Source organism: Lithobates pipiens, unplaced genomic scaffold (assembly GCF_037356315.1).
Source record: "Lithobates pipiens isolate NorthernLeopardFrog02 unplaced genomic scaffold, aLitPip1_a1.2 Scaffold_35, whole genome shotgun sequence".
NCBI classification, from domain to species: Eukaryota; Metazoa; Chordata; class Amphibia; order Anura; family Ranidae; genus Lithobates; species Lithobates pipiens.
This window is the reverse complement of record NW_027507811.1, coordinates 15,680,667-15,702,811: the sequence shown is the minus strand read 5'-3', so window position 1 is coordinate 15,702,811 and position 22,145 is coordinate 15,680,667. Positions and strand designations below refer to the sequence as shown.

Below are 22,145 nucleotides of genomic sequence, written 5' to 3'. Positions count from 1 at the left end.
GGGACGGACGGAGGACGTGGGGGGCTGTGATTCGCCTGGAGGAGCAGCTGGTCACATGTGGATGCAGGGCTGGACTGTGCAAAGCACTGGGCAAACCATTGTACACCAGTGGTCATCAACCCCCGTCCTCAGGGCGCTCTAACAGGCCAGGTTTTAGGTATTACCTTGAGGGAGATGTAGAATACGGCAATCACTGAGCAGCAAATGATATCACCTGTGATGTATTTGGGGTATCTTGCAAACCTGGCCTGTTAGTGGATCCTGAGGACGGGGTTGATGACCGCTGTGGTATAATAATAATAATAATAATAAAAGACCTCCTAGTGGAGGAACCCTGACTGAGAAAGGCTGGACTAGGCAGTAATATATTCCTACTCCCCCTTGGTGGGATTGGAGGTGACCCCATCTATAAGGATATACAGTACATACAGACATATCACAAGGCCGTGGTCACACTACGAGTAGAGATGCCACCTCATCCCTTTAAACCCGAACACATATGAATTACACGGGTTCTGAAGGCTCATTTAATGCAGGTAAGGCACCAAGTGAGTTAAATTACCACCTTAATCAGCCCCAGAACCCGTGTAATTCATATGTGTTTGGGTTTAAAGGGGATGAAGCGGCAAACCCCAACTACGAGATGGTTCTCGGGGGCTGCAGTTCCTTTGAGCTCCACAAGATGGTGGACTTCTACCCAGACAGGAAGTCTCTATGGAAGACAGGAAGTGATGTCAGGTACGCACAGGAAGTTCCATGTGGCATGAGGCAAAAAAAAAGGAGACGTTGCTGGAACTTGGCGGCAGAGGAGGTAATAAGATATTATTTTATATTTACACCCAGTAACCCCCCCCCCCCCCCCGTCATGTCCGTCCTCTTCCTCCATAGTCGCTGCAAGGTCTTTTATCTCCAGCAGATGATGACATACACATATATAGTGTGGAAACCTAGATTAACCCCTTCAGGGTCAGAACATTTCTACACTTACCTGGCCGGAACATTCTCTTAATTTTTTACTTAAATTCTAGTAATATGGTCCTTGAAACAAACAGCGCTGACAATAAATAGAGAAGACAAGGACCATCCCGACCGTACATGGCCTACAACGGGCAATTATTACACTACACAGGCAGCCAATGGCCAACCATTACACTATGCAGCCAACACAATGGTGGAGTGCAGGGGTCAGGAGTATGGAGCATAGACCTCCGTACATTGCTGGTCAGGAGGAAGAAAGCATTCCCCAGCCTGCTATGAAGAACATGTTCCATCATTGGGGTCAGAGGGAGGAAAATACTGAGGGAAGTAGAGGAGCTGAGAGGCTGTGAGGGGCTGAGCTGGGACAAAAATATGGTCCTGGACTTCATGCAGACTGGCCCACTTTAATTTTGAGTGTCCCCCTTGTATCAGAGAGGTCCCCCCTCGCATCAGAGAGTGCCCCCCTCGCATCAGAGAGTGCCCCCTCGCATCAGAGAGTGCCCCCTCGCATCAGAGAGTGCCCCCTCGCATCAGAGAGGTCCCCCCTCGTATCAGAGAGGTCCCCCCTCGCATCAGAGAGTCCCCCCTCGCATCAGAGAGTCCCCCCTCGCATCAGAGAGTCCCCCCTCGCATCAGAGAGTCCCCCTCGCATCAGAGAGTCCCCCCCTCGCATCAGAGAATGCCCCCTCGCATCAGAGAGTCCCCCCTCGCATCAGAGAGTCCCCCCCTCGCATCAGAGAATGCCCCTCGCCTCAGAAGTCCCCCCTCGCATCAGAGAGTCCCCCCTTGCATTAGAGAATGCCCCTCGCATCAGAGAGGTCCCCCCTCGCATCAGAGAGGTCCCCCCCTCGCATCAGAGTGTGCCCCTAGCCTCAGAGGTCCCCCCCTCGCATCAGAGAGTGCCCCTCACATCAGAGAGGTCCCCCCTTCGCATCAGAGAGGTCCCCCCTTCGCATCAGAGAGTCCCCCCTTCGCATCAGAGAGTCCCCCCTCGCCTCAGAGAGTCCCCCCTCACATCAGAGAGTGCCCCTCACATCAGAGAGGTCCCCCCCTCGCATCAGAGTGTGCCCCTAGCCTCAGAGGTCCCCCCCTCGCATCAGAGAGTGCCCCTCACATCAGAGAGGTCCCCCCCTCACATCAGAGAGGTCCCCCCTTCGCATCAGAGAGTCCCCCCTTCGCATCAGAGAGTCCCCCCTTCGCATCAGAGAGTCCCCCCTCGCCTCAGAGAGTCCCCCCTCACATCAGAGAGTGCCCCTCACATCAGAGAGGTCCCCCCTTCGCCTCAGAGAGTCCCCCCCTCGCATCAGAGAGTCCCCCCCTCGCATCAGAGAGTGCCCCTCCCATCAGAGAGTTCCCCCCTCGCCTCAGAGGTCCCCCCTCGCATCAGAGAGTCCCCCTTGCATTAGTGTCCCCATAAGAGTATCCCCCCTTGCATCAGTGTCCCCCATTAGAGTTTCCCTTGCATCAGAGTGTCCCCCCTCTCCTCCCCCTCATGTACTCACTCACAGCTCTCCAGAATGAAGGCAGCATCGTTCCTCTCTCCAGTCATGTGATAAGTGACAAGTGATAGGGGAGAGAGTAAGGAAAGTCTGCCAGCTGTCTATCTCCCCCTGCAGGCTGGAGGGAGCAGTAAGGCTAATACTCGCTCCAGCAAGTGACAGCAGCTGTTCCTCCTGACAGGAGGCTGTAGGGCTCAGGGGGGCCCTAAGGTAGGGTGAGGGGTCTTGGTCTTGGTTTTCAGACCTTCTTACAGAACCCTTGCCAGGAAATGAAGGCAGCCTAAACCTTCTTCCCATGTTACTGGGCAAGGAATATGTTCCAGGACACCAAGTGGAATGAAGAAGGGAAGTCCTTCACCCTGGGTAGACAGGCCCGTGTTATGGGTCTGAGGGAGCCGTCCAATACCTTCCCATGATATAGACTGATTCAGAACACCAGGAACACTGCCATTGGAGGGATGAGAACAACCCCCCCAGCCAGAGGCATAACTAGAACCTTCAGGGCCACAGTTTAAGAAACCATGAAGGACCCCCCTGACTGCCCCCTTCCACCCAAGCCCTGTGTCCACGGACATCCTCCCAGAACCCTGCCTCCTACGTGCCCCCTGGGGCATGCATCCTATGTGCTCTGTGACTGCTGTGTCCTTTGGACACAGCTGATCATAGTAACGGGCCAATCATAACGGCCCGTTACCATGCGATCAGCTGATCACATGAAAACAGACTTGCTGGTTATCTTCAGTGCTTTCTTCCCTGGCTGTGTCTGTGTGGGGAAATAGGAGCCGTTAACCTGAAAGACCGTCAGTACATTGTGTACACTGATCATCAGTGCAGCTCCATCAATGCCGCCTATTAGTGCTTTTCTATGCAGGCTATAAGTGCTCAGGGGTGAGAGGAGAAAGAGTAGATAGGCTCTCTCCTCTCCCATCTCTGCGAGGGAGGGGAAACTGTTAGTGCAGGCTCTGGGCTGCATGAGAGAGACACTCTCAGCTCAGAGCCCTGCGGCCAGCAACCCTGCTGGGGCCACCCAATGCGACCCTTGCAACCCTGGTAGTTCCGCCAGCCCTCTGCTTCACCAACACCATCCTTCTGCTCTCCAATCCAATCCCTTCTCTTACTGCAGAGGGTGACAGTGACATCACTCCAACCAGACAGCAGGATGCTGGAGATTGGGGCCTTGAAGTCTGAGTTCTTCCAATTATCCGGGTTAGCCCAGAACTCCAGTCAAAAGTCAGTAAGTTCCCCTTCCTAGACATCATGATGACCCTACATTGACCTCACAGGACTGCCTCAGAGCAAAACAAGAACACAGAAGAAGGATCATATTTATCATTCCTTGTCTGCAGATCTAGAGCTAATCAAAATACAGTTCAGAAACCAAATAAACCCAACCGAGAAAAGGGAATTTCTGATCTTGTGGGCCAAGAGGTTCCCGGGACCTCGAAAATGTAACAAACACTGACTAGATTAAACTGAAGGTTCACATGCGGTAAGTAGTTCTTAAATGTACAGCAACCCTCCCCCCCCCCAACTACATCCTATTATTGTGTGACCGATACCATCCAAATAATTCTTACTTTAATTTCCCAAAGTTATCCGTCTGCAAGGAGACCTGTATAGATAAAATAACAATGGGAATGGAGGAGGACCGGAGTCACATGACTGAGAAGATCCTAAAACTCACCCTGGAGATCATCTACCTGCTGACTGGAGAGGTGAGGAGGATTCTGGGAGGTCACATGACATCACTCTTATCTCTATTAATAAAACACAGACCTGACCGGAGAGGTGAGGAGGATTCTGGGAGGTCACATGACATCACTCTTATCTCTAGTAATAAAACACGGACCTGACCGGAGAGGTGAGGAGGATTCTGGGATTCTAACATGATATTCCTATTGGTTCCTCAATACAGAGATTTCCTCTTCTGAAGTCAGGTGATCATATGACCATCACAGTGCCTCCATGTGACCCCCTAAAACCCGAGAGACACAACATGGAGAAGATTCTAGAAGTCACCAAGAAGATGATGGAGCTGCTGACACGAGAGGTGAGGAGGATTCTGGGAATTCTGGGACATTATCCAGTAACAGACAAGGGATGTGTCTGGGTGGTGACTGTATCATTGTGTGTGTCAGGTTCCTATAAGGTGTCAGGATGTCACTGTCTATTTCTCCATGGAGGAGTGGGAGTATTTAGAAGGACACAAGGATCTCTACAAGGACGTCATGATGGACAATCAGCCGCCCCTCACATCACCGGGTAAGAGGAGACTTTATTGTAAAGGAGAGAGCAGTACGGAGGCTCCACCTAGATCCCCCATCATCTGATAAACACATAGAAACAATGTATTCAGTCAGTGTGTGTGTTTCCTACAGATGGATCCAGTAATGGGAACCCACCAGAGAGATGTCCCCGTCCTCTGTATTCCCGGGATTCCACACAGGAAGGTCACACCATCCCCCACCATCATCAGGTAGGTGGGACGGAGCAACTAGAACAGAATTCTAAGCTATGAGAGGACATTCTTCTATGTAATCTCTGGTTCCGTTTTACACATATATTCCATCATCTTTGGGGTTTAGGGTGAAGAACGGAAAGACATCAAAGCTGAGATTAAAGAGGAAGAAGAAGAGATGTTGATAAGTGGAGCTCAGCAGTCTATGGGAGGGGGAGGTCCTCTGTATTCCCGGGATTCCACACAGGAAGATCACACCATCCCCCACCATTACAAGGTATGTTAACCACTTGCCGACCGCCGCACGCCGATGTACGTCGGCAGAATGGCACGGGCAGGCATAAGCACATACATGTACGTGATTTGCCTCCCGCGGGTCAGGGGCCCGATCGGGCCCCCGCCCGGTGCCTGCGGCGGTCGGTTTTCGTTCGGGAGCGATCCCGGACGAGGGGACGGCCATTCATTCATGGCCACCCCCTCGCGATCGCTCCCGACGAATGGAAATCCCCGGTGACATCACTTCCTCTCCTGTAATGTAAACACAGGAGAGGAAGTGATGTATTCTCTCCTCCGTGTCGGTATTTTTCGTTCCGACACGGAGGAGAGCGGATCAGTGAGTTGCACCAACACATCCCACACACAGTAGAACATGCCAGGCACACTCACACCCCCCCTTTACCCCCCGATCACCCCCCCAATTACCCCTGCCCCCCAGTCACAGTGACACCAATGTCATTTTTTTTTTTTTTTTTTTTTTTTTTTGCATTGGTGTCATTTGTGACTGTAATAACTGTTAGGGCAGTTAGGGTTAGCCCCCTTTAGTTCTAATGTACCCCCCTAACCCCCCCAATAAAGGTTTAACCCCGTGATCACCCCCCGTCGCCAGTGTCACTAAGGCTGGGTTCACATTGCAGCGGTTTATGAGAACGAATGTGATTCGCACCGCACTGCAGTGCAAATCACATCCGATCTCTGTGCGATTTGAGTTCAGCCATTCGCCGCACCCGCCGCACCCGCCACACCCGCCGCACCCGCCGCAAATTCGCACGGGACCCTTTTTTTGGCCCGCAGCAGAATCGGATCGCATGGGTGTTCACACCATGCGATCCGAGTTTGCAGATCGCACTGCGATATGCGAACTGATCTGGGGGTGTCAGTAACATTTCACTGACACTCCCAGCAGTTCGCATAGGGCAGTGTGAACTGCCGCCGGGAGGCATGCGATGCGGGAACCCGCCGCGGATTCGCGGCGTTTCCGCATCGCTCCAGTGTGAACCCAGCCTAATAAGCGATCATTTTTCTGATCGCCGTATTAGTGTCACAGGTGACGCTAGTTAGGCAGGTAGGTATTTAGGTTCGCCGCAGCTTTTTATAGCGCTAGGGACCCCCATATACTACCGCATAAAGCCCCCTGATTGCCCCCTAGTTAACCCTTTCACCAGTGATCACCATATAACTGTTACAGGTGACGCTGGTTGGTTAGTTATTTTTTTATAGTTTCAGGGCACCCGCCATTTATTACCTAATAAAGGTTTAACCCCCTGATCACCCGGCAGGTGTCATTTGTGACTAATAACTGTTAGGGCAGTTAGGGTTAGCCCCCTTTAGTTCTAAGGTACCCCCCTAACCCCCCCAATAAAGGTTTAACCCCGTGATCACCCCCCGTCGCCAGTGTCACTAAGGCTGGGTTCACATTGCAGCGGTTTATGAGAACGGATGTGATTCGCACCGCACTGCAGTGCAAATCACATCCGATCTCTGTGCGATTCGAGTTCAGCTATACAGATAGTATGGCTGAATTCGTGTCGCACCCGCCGCACCCGCCGCAAACTCGCACGGGACCCTTTTTTTGGTCCGCAGCAGAATCGGATCGCATGGGTGTTCACACCATGCGATCCAAGTTTGCAGATCGCACTGCGATATGCGAACTGATCTGGGGGTGTCATTAACATTTCACTGACACTCCCAGCAGTTCGCATAGGGCAGTGTGAACTGCCGCCGGGAGGCATGCGATGCGGGAACCCGCCGCGCATTCGTGGCGTTCCCGCATCGCTCCAGTGTGAACCCAGCCTAATAAGCGATCGTTTTTCTGATCGCTGTATTAGTGTCACAGGTGACGCTAGTTAGGCAGGTAGGTATTTAGGTTCGCCGCAGCTTTTTATAGCGCCAGGGACCCCCATATACTACCGCATAAAGCCCCCTGATTGCCCCCTAGTTAACCCTTTCACCAGTGATCACCATATAACTGTTACAGGTGACGCTGGTTGGTTAGTTATTTTTTTATAGTTTCAGGGCACCCGCCATTTATTACCTAGTCTCACTAGTGTACCCCTAAATTTAGGGGTGTCTACTTTCTAAAATGGGGTCATTTGGGGGGGGGGGTTTGTGCCATCTTGGCATTTTATGGCCTTCAAAACTGTAACGCCCTTAGAAAGCCTGAAGGCGGTGCTTGGTTTTTGGGGCCCCGTACGCGGCTAGGCTCCCAAAAAGTCCCACATATGTGGTATCCCCGTACTCAGGAGAAGCAGCAGAATTTATTTTGGGGTGTCATTTCACATATGCCCATGGCATGCATGAGCAATATATCATTTAGTGACAACTTTGTGAAAAAAAAAAAAAGTTTGTAATTTTCCCGCAACTTGTGGCAAAATATAAAATATTCCATGGACTCAACATGCCTCTCAGCAAATAGCTTGGGGTGTCTACTTTCTAAAATGGGGTCATTTGTGGGGGTTTTGTGCCATCTTGGCATTTTATGGCCTTCAAAACTGTAATAGGTAGTGAGAAGTGAACTCAAAAAATTACGCCCTTAGAAAGCCTGAAGGCGGTGCTTGGTTTTCGGGGCCCCGTACGCGGCTAGGCTCCCAAAAAGTCCCACATATGTGGTATCCCCGTACTCAGGAGAAGCAGCAGAATTTATTTTGGGGTGTCATTTCACATATGCCCATGGCATGCATGAGCAATATATCATTTAGTGACAACTTTGTGAAAAAAAAAAAAAAAAAAAAAAAGTTTGTAATTTTCCCGCAACTTGTGGCAAAATATAAAATATTCCATGGACTCAACATGCCTCTCAGCAAATAGCTTGGGGTGTCTACTTTCTAAAATGGGGTCATTTGTGGGGGTTTTGTGCCATCTTGGCATTTTATGGCCTTCAAAACTGTAATAGGTAGTGAGGCGTGAAATCAAAAATTTACGCCCTTAGAAAGCCTGAAGGCGGTGCTTGGTTTTCGGGGCCCTGTACGCGGCTAGGCTCCCAAAAAGTCCCACATATGTGGTATCCCCGTACTCAGGAGAAGCAGCAGAATTTATTTTGGGGTGTCATTTCACATACGCCCATAGCATGTGTGAGCAATATATCATTTAGTGACAACTTTGTGTAAAAAAAAAAAAAAAATTTTTTTTTTGTCATTATTCAATCGCTTGAGGCAAAAAAATAAAATATTCAATGGGCTCAACATGCCTCTTATCAATTTCCTTAGGGGGTCTACTTTCCAAAATGGGGTCATTTGGGGGGGTTTTGTACTGCCCTGTCATTTTAGCACCTCAAGAAATGAGATAGGCAGTCGTAAACTAAAAGCTGCGTAAATTCCAGAAAACGTACCTTAGTTTGTAGATGTGACAACTTTTGCGCAAACCAATAAATATACAATTATTGACTTTTTTTTTACCAAAGACATGTGGCTGAATACATTTTGGCCTAAATGTATGACTAAAATTGAGTTTATTGGATTTTTCTAATAACAAAAAGTAGAAAATATCATTTTTTTTCAAAATTTGCGGTCTTTTTACGTTTATATCGCAAAAAATAAAAATCGCAGAGGCAATCAAATACCATCAAAAGAAAGCTCTATTTGTGGGAAGAAAAGGACGCAAATTTTGTTTGGGTACAACATTGCATGACCGCGCAATTACCAGTTAAAGCAGCGCAGTGCCAAAGTGTAAAAAGACCTCTGGTCATTTACCAGCAAAATGGTCCGGTCTGAAAGTGGTTAAATAGAACATCTGGGACATGGACTTGTGAGACGATGTGTGGATTATTTCTATATGTGATGTCACAATATTATATTTTAAGTTTCTATCATTCTCTTGGTTTAGGGTGAAGATCTGATAGATATAAAAGTTGAGATTAAATCAGAAGAAGAAGAAGAGAGGTATGTGAGGGATGATCAGCAGTCTATGGAGGAGGATGGAATAACGGGGACATTTATAGAGGAGGACACTCCTACAGAGATCAGCACAGGTGGGTCATTAATAGTAAATACATTCACTATATCATTTATATTGCACTTTACATAGTCCCAACACCTTCTCTATGTACTCTATGATGTAAAGTGCATAATCCTGACTTCTCAACTATAAGCTCTGTTTTGTATATTATATTCTGCTGACTCCTGCACTATATAACATATGTTGTACATTACATACTCCTGACCCCTGCTCAATGTTGTACATGACATCATTCTGATATTATATACCGTATATACTCGAGTATAGGCCGACCCGAGTATAAGCCGAGGCCCCCAATTTACCCCCAAAAAACTGGGAAACCTATTGACTCGTGTATAAGCCGAGGGTGAGATATGCCTGTCCATCCCTGTGTGTGTGTCCATCCATCCATCCATCCCTGTGTGTGTGTGTGTCCATCCATCCCTGTGTGTGTGTGTGTCCATCCATCCATCCATCCCTGTGTGTGTGTCCATCCATCCATCCATCCCTGTGTGTGTGTGTGTCCATCCGTGTGTGTGTGTGTGTGTGTGTGTGTGTGGCCTTGTGTGTCCAGCCTACCTGTGTCCCGAGCCTCCGTCCGGTCCCGAGCCTCCGTCCGGTCCCGTCCCGTCCCGAGACTCCGTCCGGTCCCGTCCCGTCCCGAGCCGAGCCTCCGTCCGGTCCCGTCCCAGGATCACCGCTCTTCGTCGGCGCCCATTCCCCTGTTCAAATGCCGCGCCTCCCTGTCTGTGATAGGCGGAACACAATTTCCCAGCAGTCTGTGTTCCGCCTATCACGGACATCGTCTCATCCTCGTCCGTAGTACGAGGATGAGACAATGTCCGTGATAGGCGGAACACAGGCTGCTGGGAAATTCAGTGTTCCGCCTATCACAGGCGAAGGCGGAGCCGGAGGCGCGGCTTTTGAATTATAGAATGGCCGCTGTCTGTCTGCTCGACACGCTGATCGAGCGGGCAGACAGCGATGACTCGAGTATAAGCCGAGGGGGGCACTTTCAGCCTCAAAAAAGAGGCTGAAAATCTCGGCTTATACTCGAGTATATACGGTAGTCCTAACTCTTGTATCTTATACAATATGTTGTACATCATATAGTCCTGACTTCTGCTCTCTCCCCTCCCCCCACTGCTATATATACACATAATATGTATTTTTTTTTTATATCGGATGATGTGATTGGAGCACAGACTTTTACATGGTGATAATAATGTGATAACATCCTCACACTTTGGAGCCTTAAACAGAAAGTGATAATGGGGGAGGAGTCAATAACTCCAATGATGGGGGTCTTCAGGATCAGTCCAGTCTTCATCTTGGTTCTTCTCCCCCCATCCTCACTCTCTGACCTCTGGTGGGGCTCAGCCCCGCTGTTATTCATGACTAAATCATGGAGTAAATAAGGAAGTGCAGGACTTCTTGTGTTGGGAAGATGGCAATGAGTGATAGAGGGGGAGGGGACACTCGTCCTATAATCCCCTCATCACTGTCACTCCTATAGAAGACAGTTCTCGTTGTTTCCTCACTCTCTGACTAAGGTCCATGAATAAAGAAATGATCTGGTAGGAGATCAGAGGACCCATTTACTAGTTACCTTGAGGGGGGAATTGTAAGATCCTCAGAGACAAAGCTGCCTGATGTGGGCGGAGTCCTGGTTTAGGGGAACCAATCAGCTCATGTCTAATAATAATCTTTGTATTTGTATTTTAGTAGATGGACGGGAGATGAGGAAAACCTCAGAGGATTGTCTCACTTTGTCTCCAGACTGTAAAGTAGAAGATGAGGACATCACACAGTATAGTCCAGGAGAAAACCCGACTACCTCAAATGTCCATCCGGCACCACACAGTGTAGATGGACCATCGTATTCCTCTTATCCTGAGGAACCTCAGACTGTGCGGGACGGTGCCGGACCATCGTATTCCTCTTATCCCGAGGAACCTCAGACTGTGCGGGACGGTGCCGGACCATCGTATTCCTCTTATCCTGAGGAACCTCAGACTGTGCGGGACGGTGCCGGACCATCGTATTCCTCTTATCCCGAGGAACCTCAGACTGTGCGGGACGGTGCCGGACCATCGTATTCCTCTTATCCCGAGGAACCTCAGACTGTGCGGGACGGTGCCGGACCATCGTATTCCTCTTATCCTGAGGAACCTCAGACTGTGCGGGACGGTGCCGGACCATCGTATTCCTCTTATCCTGAGGAACCTCAGACTGTGCGGGACGGTGCCGGACCATCGTATTCCTCTTATCCCGAGGAACCTCAGACTGTGCGGGACGGTGCCGGACCATCGTATTCCTCTTATCCCGAGGAACCTCAGACTGTGCGGGACGGTGCCGGACCATCGTATTCCTCTTATCCTGAGGAACCTCAGACTGTGAGCGACGGTGCCGTCCTTCCAACAGAAAATACGTTTTCCTGTACTGAGTGCGGGAAGTGTTTCTGTTTTAAATCGCTTCTTAATGTGCATAAAAGAACCCACACAGGTGACAAGCTGTATTCCTGTACTGAGTGCGGGAAATGTTTTGTACATAAATCAACTCTTGTCACACATCAAAAGTCTCACACGGGGGAAAAGCCATATTCCTGTCCTGAGTGCGGGAAATGTTTTTCCATGAAATCTCATCTCAACAGCCATCAGAGATTGCACACGGGAGAGAATCTGTATTCCTGTTCTGAGTGCGGGAAATGTTTTGCACACAGATCAAGTCTTGCTACGCATCAAAGGTCTCACACGGGGGAAAAGCCGTATTCCTGTCCTGAGTGCGGGAAATGTTTTGTACATAAATCAAGTCTTGTTACACATCAAAAGTCTCACACGGGAGAAAAGCCATATTCCTGCCCTGAGTGTGGGAAATGTTTTTACAGGAAATGCCTTCTCGTCAGCCATCAGATATTGCACACAGTAGAGAAGCCGCATTCCTGTCCTGAGTGTGGGAAATGGTTTGCGAATAAATCAACTCTAGTCTCACATCAAATGTCTCACACGGGGAAAAACCTGTATTCCTGTCCTGAGTGCGGGAAATGTTTTGTATTCGAATCCTATCTTGTCGCCCATCAAAGGTCTCACACAGGAGAGAAGCCTTTTTGCTGTGTTGAGTGCGGGAAATGTTTTGGACAAAAATCAAGACTTGTCATACATCAAAGATCTCACACGGGGGAGAAGCCCTTTTGCTGTGCTGAGTGCGGGAAATGTTTTGTTGAGAAGTCGGCTTTATATATTCATCAAAGATTACACACAGGTGAGAAGCCGTATTCCTGTCCTGAGTGCGGGAAACGTTTCGTAACAAATACAGATCTTGCCAAGCATCTGCGGTCTCACACGGGGGAGAAGCCACATTCCTGTCCTGATTGCGGGAAATGTTTTTCAAGGAAGGGCCAACTTTACAGACATCAGAGATTTCATACGGGGGAGAAGCCATATTCCTGTTCTGAGTGCGGGAAACGTTTCTCAGAGAAGTCCAATCTTCAACAACATCAGAGTTCGCACACGGGGGAGAAGCCGTATTCCTGTCCTGAGTGCGGGAAATGTTTTTCAGACAAGTCCTCTCTTCACAAGCATCAGAGAGTGCATGCGGATGAGAAGTCATATTCTTGTCCTGAGTGCGGGAAATGTTTTTCACGCAAGTTCAATCTTTCCAGACATCAGAGATCTCACTCGGGGAGAAGCCATATTCCTGTCCTGAGTGAGGGAATTGTTCCTCCCTGAAGTCCTGTCTGTACATCAGGGATCCCGCACAACCCAATTCAATGTGTTGAATAAATAAACCAATGATGTGAGATGATATATAAAGGATACAGTGTAACACTTTGCGTTGTATTAGATTTGGTGGATTAGTTGGGTAGCAGTGAGTGCCGCCGTCACATATCCCCATTTATTACTTTATAGGTTTGCCGGGAAGCGCAGTTTCTTCCTATTGGTCTAACAAGTGATTTTCCCGACCAATCGGATTTCTACCTTTTATTACTACCTGATTTTATATCTGCAATCTTGTTATAAATTATAATAAAAAATGTGTCGAAAAAGTACTGTGTGTGTCAGCGAAATTACGACAATCTTCCGTATCCAAACATTGTTCATGGGGGACTCTTTAATAGACTTTACAGGTCATCAGATTGGAGTTACCCGAAAATAGAGGTACAGAGTGTAGTGGTCAGGAGTATATCATATGCAGCCCAGGGTACAGAGTGTAGTGGTCAGGAGTATATCATATGCAGCCCAGGGTACAGAGTGCATTGGTCAGGAGTATATCATATGCAGCCCAGGGTACAGAGTGCAGTGGTCAGGAGTATATCATATGCAGCCCAGGGTACAGAGTGTAGTGGTCAGGAGTATATCATATGCAGCCCAGGGTACAGAGTGCAGTGGTCAGGACAGGGCTTGACAAATTTGCTTAGAATCTAGGAGCCAGCTGAAAGAGTTAGGAGCCAGTTATTTAAATCCTCTACCCAGTGCCCATGACCTGCATGTCTGGGGCATCGGACAATAAGAATTGCTCATGCCTGATGCCAAGAGAAAAAGACAATAAAAAAAAAAAAAAATCCTTTTGTTTTGTTATAAGTTTTTGCAAATACGTTTTTTTCTCCTTCACTGATGTGCTTTGATAGGCGGCATTGAGGTTGGAACTGATGGGCACCAATAGGCAGCACTGAGATGCCACTAATGGGAACTGGCAGGTGGCACTGATGGGCAGCATTGGCAGGTGGCACCAACTGGCATTGGCAAGCGGCACTGGATTGCACTGGCAGGTTGCACTGCTTGGCACTGGCAGGTGGCACTGGCAAATGGTAATGGGTGGCACTGGCTGGCATTGGCAGTTGGCACTGACTGGCACTAGCAGGTGGTACTGATTGGCACTGGCAGGTGGCACTAACTGGCGGGTGGCACTGGCAGATGGCACTAACTGGCATTGGCAGGTGGCACTGGATTGCACTGGCGGGTGGCACAGATTGGCAAGTGGCACTGGATTGCACTGGCAGGTGGCACTGGTTGGCACTGGCAGGTGGCACTAACTTGCACTGACAGGTGGCACTGGATGGCACTGATTGGCACTAACTAGCAGGTGGCACTAACTGGCATTGGCAGGTGGCACTGGATGGCACTGATTAGCACTGGCAGATGGCATTGGCATGTGGCACTAATTGATATTGGCAGGTGGCAATAATTGGCACTGGCAGGTGGCGCTGGATGGCACTGACAGATGGCATTGGCAGGTGGCACTAACTGGCATTGGCAGGTGGCACTGATTGGCACTAGAGGCAGGTGGCACTGGCAGATGGCATAGGCAGATGGCACTAACTGGCATTGGCAGGTGGTAATGGGTGGCACAGATTGGCAAGTGGCACTGGCAGATGGCACTAACTTGCACTGGCAGGTGCCACTGGATTGCACTGGCAGGTGCCACTGGATGGTATTGGCATGTGACACTAACTGGCATTGGCAGGTGGCACTGGGTGGCACTGGCAGGTAGCAATAACTGGCAGGTGGCACTGACAGATGGCATTGGCAGATGGCACTGGATTGCACTGGCAGATGGCACTGGCAGGTGGCACTAACTGGCAGATGACACTGGCAAATGGCATTGGCAGGTGGCACTGAATTGCACTGGCAGGTGGCAATGGTTGGCATGTGGAACTGGCACAGGTTGGCACTGATTGGCAATTGGCACTGGATTGCACTGGTTGGCACTGGCAGGTGGCACTAACTGCCACTGATTGGCAAATGGCACTGGTTGGCACTGGCAGGTGGCACTAACTGGCATTGGCAGGTGGCACTGTCATTGGCAGGTGGCACTGGATGGCACACTAACTGGTATTGGCAGGTGGCATTGGCAGGTAGCACTGGCAGGTTTCACAGCCAATAGGGTAACTGTGAAACTGAATGCTCCCTGCAGTGCTGCACTGTGTGAAACTGTATGGAGAGAGAGGAGCTGACACATTCAGCGTGATGTCAGATGTGGGCGGGACCCGAGGGTGGGCGGGACCCGAGGGTGGGCGGGACCCAGCATCTATCCAGCCAATGATTGGGCTGATTAAGAAAGGGGAGGGGCCACATGCATGTATTGGCCCGCCCAGATCCCATCCCATTGGCTGGTGTTGGAAAGCTGTGTCCCGCCCACCCCGGGTCCCGCCCACCCCAAAGCTGTGTCCCGCCCACCCCGGGTCCCGCCCACCCCGACATTCAGCCTCAATTTTGACAGCTCCTCTCTACACACACTGCAGCGCTGCTCTGCCAACAGTGTGTGGAGAAGGGAGGAGGATGTCAGAGGCTGCTGAGCTGCTCTCTTCCTGCTCCATCCCGACTACCAGACAGTGCTCTGTGTCTGGAGGCATCAGACACAGAGCAACAGAGGCACCTGTCAGTGACAAAAACCCAGGTGCCAGGGCACAATTTCTAGTCGCAACGGCGACCTGGCGCCTGGGATTTGTCGAGCCCTGTTGGAGTATATCATATGCAGCCCAGTGTACAGAGTGTAGTGGTAAGGAGTATATCATATACAGCCAAGGGTACAGAGTGCAGTGGTCAGGAGTATATCATACAACCCAGGGTACAGAGTGTAGTGGTCAGGAGTGTATCCTATACATCCCAGGGTACAGAGTGTAGTGGTCAGGAGTATATCATATGCAGCCCAAGGTACAGAGTGCGGATGGTCAGGAGTATATCATATACAGCCAGAGTACAGAGTGTAGTGGTCAGGAGTATATCATACAGTCCAGAGTGTGGTGGTCAGGAGTATATCATATAACCCAGGGTACAGAGTGTAGTGGTCAGGAGTATATCATATACAGCCCAGGGTACAGAGTGCAGTGGTCAGGAGTATATCATACAGTCCAGAGTGCAGTGGTCAGGAGTATATCATATAACCCAGGGTACAGAGTGCAGTGGTCAGGAGTATATCATATAACCCAGGGTACAGAGTGTAGTGGTCAGGAGTATATCTTATACAGGCCAGGGTACAGAATGCAGTGGTCAGGAGTATATCTTATACAGGCCAGGGTACAGAATGCAGTGGTCAGGAGTATATCATATACAGCCCAGGGTACAGAGTGTAGTGGTCAGGAGTATATACCATCCCCCTAAATATGATTGATTATGGGGTACACATTGGTACTACGAGCTGGATGACAGCTCTCTGAGGTGTCACCGGCTACAGAAAAGAAAGGGGGGGATAGTAGTGACATCATTGCCCAAGTATGTCCGGGGGCCATATTTGGGCAGTGATTTCAATGCTATCCCCACCTATTCTGTTTAAAATTCTGCTCTATGCAATGACATACCTCCTAAGACCCAGTCTCTCCAGACAGTACCGTCACCTGCTGGCTTGATGCCATCCACAGGCAGCTCAACTCTTCAGTAAAACACTGAAATTGAATCCAACACAAGTTTATTTCAGACAATTGCAGTACAGAGGATGTTTTTCCAGACCCTATCATTGACTGAGGGGACACGGCAGAAGAGGAGGGGCTAGCTAGGACTGAACTAACTAGCTCTAAACAGGAGGGCAGGATAGAAAAAGATACCAAATCACATAGTAAACAAGTTGCAGTGGCCCAACACTGCCACTAGAGTAAGAAGACAATGGGATAGAGGGGGTGGGGAGTGGGGACACTCGTCCTATAATCCCCTCATCACTGTCACTCCTATTAAAGACGGTTCTCGTTGTGTCCTCACTCTCTGACCTCTGGTGGGGCTCAGCCCCGCTGTTATTCATGACTAAATCATGGACTAAATAAGGAAGTGCAGGACTTCTTGTGTTGGGAAGATGGCAATGAGTGATAGAGGGGGAGGGGACACTCGTCCTATAATCCCCTCATCACTGTCACTCCTATAGAAGACAGTTCTCGTTGTTTCCTCACTCTCTGACTAAGGTCCATGAATAAAGAAATGATCTGATGTGGTGTCTGGCTAGATACCTTTCCCTGCGTGGACCGTCTGCCTATAGAAGTCTCGGAGTCTGCCAATTAACATTGCATCTACTTAAGGGTGTCCTGGCCCTAACCCTCTCCCTCCCACAGTTCTGTTTAAGAGACAATAAATTTCTTTGCATCCAAGAAGTGTCTGGCGCCCATCAATCAACCTTGCATTACACCCACCATGCCTCGCGACCCAATCTACACAGAAGGATGCCAGCTGTCCCTAACTCTGGAGGTCACCATCGGGCCTAGAGAGACCCGGGACTTGGCTACACAAGATTAGGGTGATACTCTAAATGCAAAGAATTGTCAGGTTTAACTGCTACCTTCCCCATTAAGTGTGCAGCTAAAGGTAACCATGATGTAGTAGCAATAGCGTTATGACTAGGTCACCCAAGGTCACGTAATATGGGGGGGCTGGGCTTAGGCCTCTTATTTCCATAAAGAAAAGTAGAGTAAAGAAGTAAAAAAAAAGTAAAGAAACAAAGATACTGATACAACTACATGAGAATCTTTATAGCAGAAGGTTCTCTTACAATCTTTGCCAGACTCTTCAGCCGGCCACGTTGGAACCCTCACAGACGTTGGTGCACTTTGTAGAACAACATTACAAGCAGAGAGTCCGTCTATGAAGCACTGAACTGAAAGCAGGCAGCTAGGAATTATCACTCTCTCTATGATGAAGACTATAGAGGGAATCCATGAGCTGTGAAACGCTTGTATTGATCCTGAATTGCATAATTGAGAGTTAATGTTCGAAAAGGAAGAGTATCACAGATCTTAATAGGCACAGTGGCTGCGTTTGATGGGCACAGTGGCTGCGTTTGATGGGCACAGTGGCTGCGTTTGATGGGCACGGTGGCTGCGTTTGATAGGCACAGTGACTGCGTTTGATGGGCACAGTGGCTGTGTTTGATAGGCACAGTGGCTGCGTTTGATGGGCACAGTGGCTGTGTTTGATAGGCACAGTGGCTGCGTTTGGTGGCACAGTGGCTGCGTTTGATAGGCACAGTGGCTGTGTTTGATGGGCACAGTGACTGCATTTGATAGCACAGTGGTGGCGTTTGATGGCACAGTGGCTGTGTTTGATAGGCACAGTGGCTGCGTTTGGTGGCACAGTGGCTGCGTTTGATAGGCACAGTGGCTGCGTTTGGTGGCACAATGGCTGCGTTTGATGGGCACAGTGACTGTGTTTGATGGCACAGTGGTGGTGTTTGATGGCACAGTGGCTGCATTTGATGGCACAGTGTCGGCGTTTGATGGGCACAATGGCTGCATTTGGTGGCACAGTGGCTGTGTTTGATGGGCACAGTGGCTGCGTTTGATGGCACAGTGGCTGCGTTTGATGGGCACAGTGGCTGCGTTTGATGGGCACAGTGGCTGCGTTTGATAGGCACAGTGGCTGTGTTTGATGGGCACAGTGGCAGCGTTTAATGGCACAGTGGCTGCGTTTGATGGGCACAGTGGCTGCGTTTGGTGGCACAGTGGCTGTGTTTGATGGGCACAGTGGCTGCGTTTAATGGCACAGTGGCTGCGTTTGATGGGCACAGTGAGGCTGCAACTGATGTTTTTTTTTTTTTTTAAGAATTTTTCAGTCTGTTTGAGCCCCCCTAAAAATTTGGAGCACCAGCTGCCACTGTTGGTGAGTCTTTTGGCAGCAACTTCAACGCAAGAACCATAAACATCCTCATGTAGACCTCTGGAGCACTCCTACCATCCCCCGCCCCTTCCTCGCAGCTCCCCACCTGAAACAGACTCTGTGGCTCGTGTACACAAGTCCGCGAACAAAAGTCCCGCGCATGCTCTGAATCAAGCAGAAGGAGCCGCACTGGCTATTGAACTTCCTTTTTCTCGGCTCGTCGAACGTCTTGTACGTCACCGCGTTCCCGCATTCGTAATTGTTGGCCAACATTTGTGTGACCGTGTGTTCGCAAGACAAGTTTGAGCCAACAACCTTCGAACAAAAATCCACGGTTTTGTTGGAGGAAAGTCTACTTCATAAATTTATTTTATTTTATCAAAAGAGAACATAACAATTAAGATTGTTGCAAATGGTACATCGTGTGTGCGCACCATTCGAGATTTTATCTCTGGGCTGCAGTTCTTCTGAGCGCCACAAGGTGGAGGTCTTACTTCTAGCAAGACAGGAAGTCTCTATTACAGACCGGAAGTGATGTCAGGTGCAGACAGGAAGTGATGTCAGGTATAAAAAGGAAGTTCCAGGCGAGAGGTGAGTCAGGAGAAAGTAGAGAGGAGACGTTGCTGAAAGTGGCAACAGGAGGTAATAAGATATTATTTTCATGTCCGTCCTCTTCCTCCATAGTCACTTTGATGTCTTATCTCCAGCAGATGATGATACACACATATATATGGTGTGGAAACCTAGATTAACCCCTTCAGGGTCAGAACATTAACACCCACTTATGGGTCCGGAACATTCTCTTCATTTTGGACTTAAATTCTAGTAATATGGTCCTGAGAGGCTGTGAGGGGGTAATAGTGCTAAATACTCCAGGAGGCCTCTGAGCTAGGGTTGCCACCTGTCCAGGATTCACCCGGACAGTACGGGTTTTGAAACTTTCGTGTCCGGGGATCAGTCCGCCTGAGCCCGGGACACATTATTCAGACCTGGCTGAGGAGTCCTGTATTATGGGGGACTCTGTGATGAAGTTTCCTGTGCAGGTGTCTCCCTCCCCTGCCTGCGCTGTTCAGCGGTCTGCTCGACTCCCGGGCGCTCTGTGAGTTTGCGGTGCTGTCTGACTCATTGCAGGGAGGATATGTGCTGTAAGAGGGGAGAAGCGAGCCGGTGCCTGCTTAGTGCAGAGTCTGCAGACGCACAGCCCGGGCTCTTCCCCTCTGGTAGGGCAGTCGTTTTTAAATGTACAGCGATCCTCCTATTCAACCCCCCCCCCATCCTGTTATTGTGTGACCAATACCATCCAAATAATTCTTACTTTCATTTCCCAAAGGATGGAGGAGGACCGGAGTCACATGACTGAGAAGATCCTAAACCTCACCCTGGAGATCATCTATCTGCTGACCGGAGAGGTGAGGAGGATTCTGGGGGGTCACATGACATCACTCTTATCTCTATTAATAAAACACAGACCGGAGAGGTGAGGAGGATTCTGGGAGGTCACATGACATCACTCTTATCTCTATTAATAAAACACAGACCGGAGAGGTGAGGAGGATTCTGGGAGGTCACATGACATCACTCTTATCTCTATTAATAAAACACAGACCTGACCGGAGAGGTGAGGAGGATTCTGGGATTCTAACATGATGTTCCTATTGGTTCCCCAATACAGAGTTTTCCTGTTCTGAAGTCAGGTGATCATATGACCATCACAGTGCCTCCATGTGACCTCCTAGAACTTGAGAGACACAACATGGAGAAGATTCTAGAAGTCACCAAGAAGATCACTGAGCTGCTGACAGGAGAGGTGAGGAGGATTCTGGTTATTCTGGGACATTATCCAGTAACAGACAAGGGATGTGTCTGGATGGTGACTGTATCATTGTGTGTGTCAGGTTCCTATAAGGTGTCAGGATGTCACTGTCTATTTCTCCATGGAGGAGTGGGAGTATTTAGAAGGACACAAGGATCTCTACAAGGACGTCATGATGGAGAATCAGCCGCCCCTCACATCACCGGGTAAGAGGAGACTTTATTGTAAAGGAGAGAGCAGTACGGAGGCTCCACCTAGATCCCCCATCATCTGATAAACACATAGAAACAATGTATTCAGTCAGTGTGTGTGTTTCCTACAGATGGATCCAGTAATGGGAACCCACCAGAGAGATGTCCCCGTCCTCTGTATTCCCGGGATTCCACACAGGAAGATCACACCATCCCCCACCATGATCAGGTAGGTGGGACTGAGAAACTAGAACAGAATTCTAAGCTATGAGAGGACATTCTTCTATGTAATCTCTTGTTCCGTTTTACACATATATTCTATCATCTTTGGGGTTTAGGGTGAGGAACTGAAGGACATCAAAGCTGGGATTAAAATGTTGAAAAGTTAACATCAGCAGTCTATGGGAGGGGGAGGTCCTCTGTATTCCTATCTTCCCCCACAACGCGGAGTCTGGCCGGGTACAACATGGCGTATTTGAGGTGATGTGCCCTGAGGCGCCTCTTGACTTCCACGAATTGGGAACAACGTTTTTGAACTACTGCGGAGAAGTCGGGAAACACCGATATATGTCCGTTCTGAAACAGGATGTTGCCTTTTTCTCGAGTAAGGCGAAGGATGGCATCCCTATCTCGGTAATTTAGCAGCTTAGCAATGCACGTGCGAGGAGGTGCCCCCTCCGGCGGCGGGCGGGCAGGCATTCTGTGGGCCCTTTCAATAATAAAGGAGGTAAAGAACGCCTCCCTACCATAGGCCTTAATCAGGAGAGATTCCAAAAATGTCGCCGGGTCAGCCCCCTCGGAGCCCTCCGGTAGGCCGATAAATCGGAGGTTAGATCTGCGGGCCCTATTCTCACTGTCGTCCTGTTTCTGGGCCAGCTGCTGGAGTTGCCTTTGCACATCCTCCTGGGCATGCTGCAGAGGGAACAGGACATCTTCGGCCTGACTGATCCGGGTTTCAGTTTCCTTCACTCTGTCACGCAGTTTAGCCATGTCCTGTCGGATAAGTGAGACGTCCACCTTAACCTCCTCAAGCTTAGTTGTCAGTGTGGCCTGGCAGGTAGAAATCGCCTCAAGCACCTTCGCCGTGTCTGAGGTAGCAGGTTCTGCAGCCGGAGTGGACTGTCCGCCATGTTGGCCCTCATTGTCCCGCCGGAATTTTTCAAGAGATGCCACCGCTGCAGACTGCTTCTTCGTCAGAGACATCGTCCCAAGGTATACACGACAAAGTAGCGGGTATTACACCGGTAAAATCGTAGGTAAAACAGTCAGTGGGCACCCAGGATCACTACAGGAGATCGCGGTAGGAGCGGAGCTCAAGTCACAAGCGTCCTACTCCATTGCTGTCCAGGCCACGCCCCCGTATTCCTGGGATTCCACACAGGAAGATCACAACATCCCCCACCATTACAAGGTTGGTTGAACAGA

At 49.5% G+C, this 22,145-nt stretch overlaps 2 protein-coding genes across 2 annotated transcripts in view; both read left to right on the top strand.

The window, feature by feature from the left end:
• Positions 1–645: 645 nt before the first annotated feature.
• LOC143955514 (uncharacterized) overlaps positions 646–22,145 on the top strand; it is a 40,352-nt gene continuing 18,852 nt past the window's right edge. The window contains exons 1-8 of the mRNA XM_077465547.1: positions 646–811; positions 4,070–4,192; positions 4,393–4,527; positions 4,616–4,739; positions 4,856–4,953; positions 5,063–5,212; positions 9,034–9,178; positions 10,870–12,869. Of these exons, the coding sequence (XP_077321673.1) occupies positions 683–811; positions 4,070–4,192; positions 4,393–4,527; positions 4,616–4,739; positions 4,856–4,953; positions 5,063–5,212; positions 9,034–9,178; positions 10,870–12,869 (2,904 nt within the window). The 5' untranslated portion in view covers positions 646–682. The remainder of the gene's footprint in view (positions 812–4,069; positions 4,193–4,392; positions 4,528–4,615; positions 4,740–4,855; positions 4,954–5,062; positions 5,213–9,033; positions 9,179–10,869; positions 12,870–22,145) is intronic.
• On the top strand, positions 18,627–20,845 carry LOC143956040 (gastrula zinc finger protein XlCGF66.1-like). The gene is made up of 3 exons (XM_077466171.1): positions 18,627–20,125; positions 20,389–20,523; positions 20,612–20,845. The coding sequence occupies exons 1-3, from the start codon at positions 20,048–20,050 to the stop codon at positions 20,801–20,803; spliced, it is 405 nt and encodes a 134-aa protein (XP_077322297.1). The 5' UTR covers positions 18,627–20,047; the 3' UTR covers positions 20,804–20,845.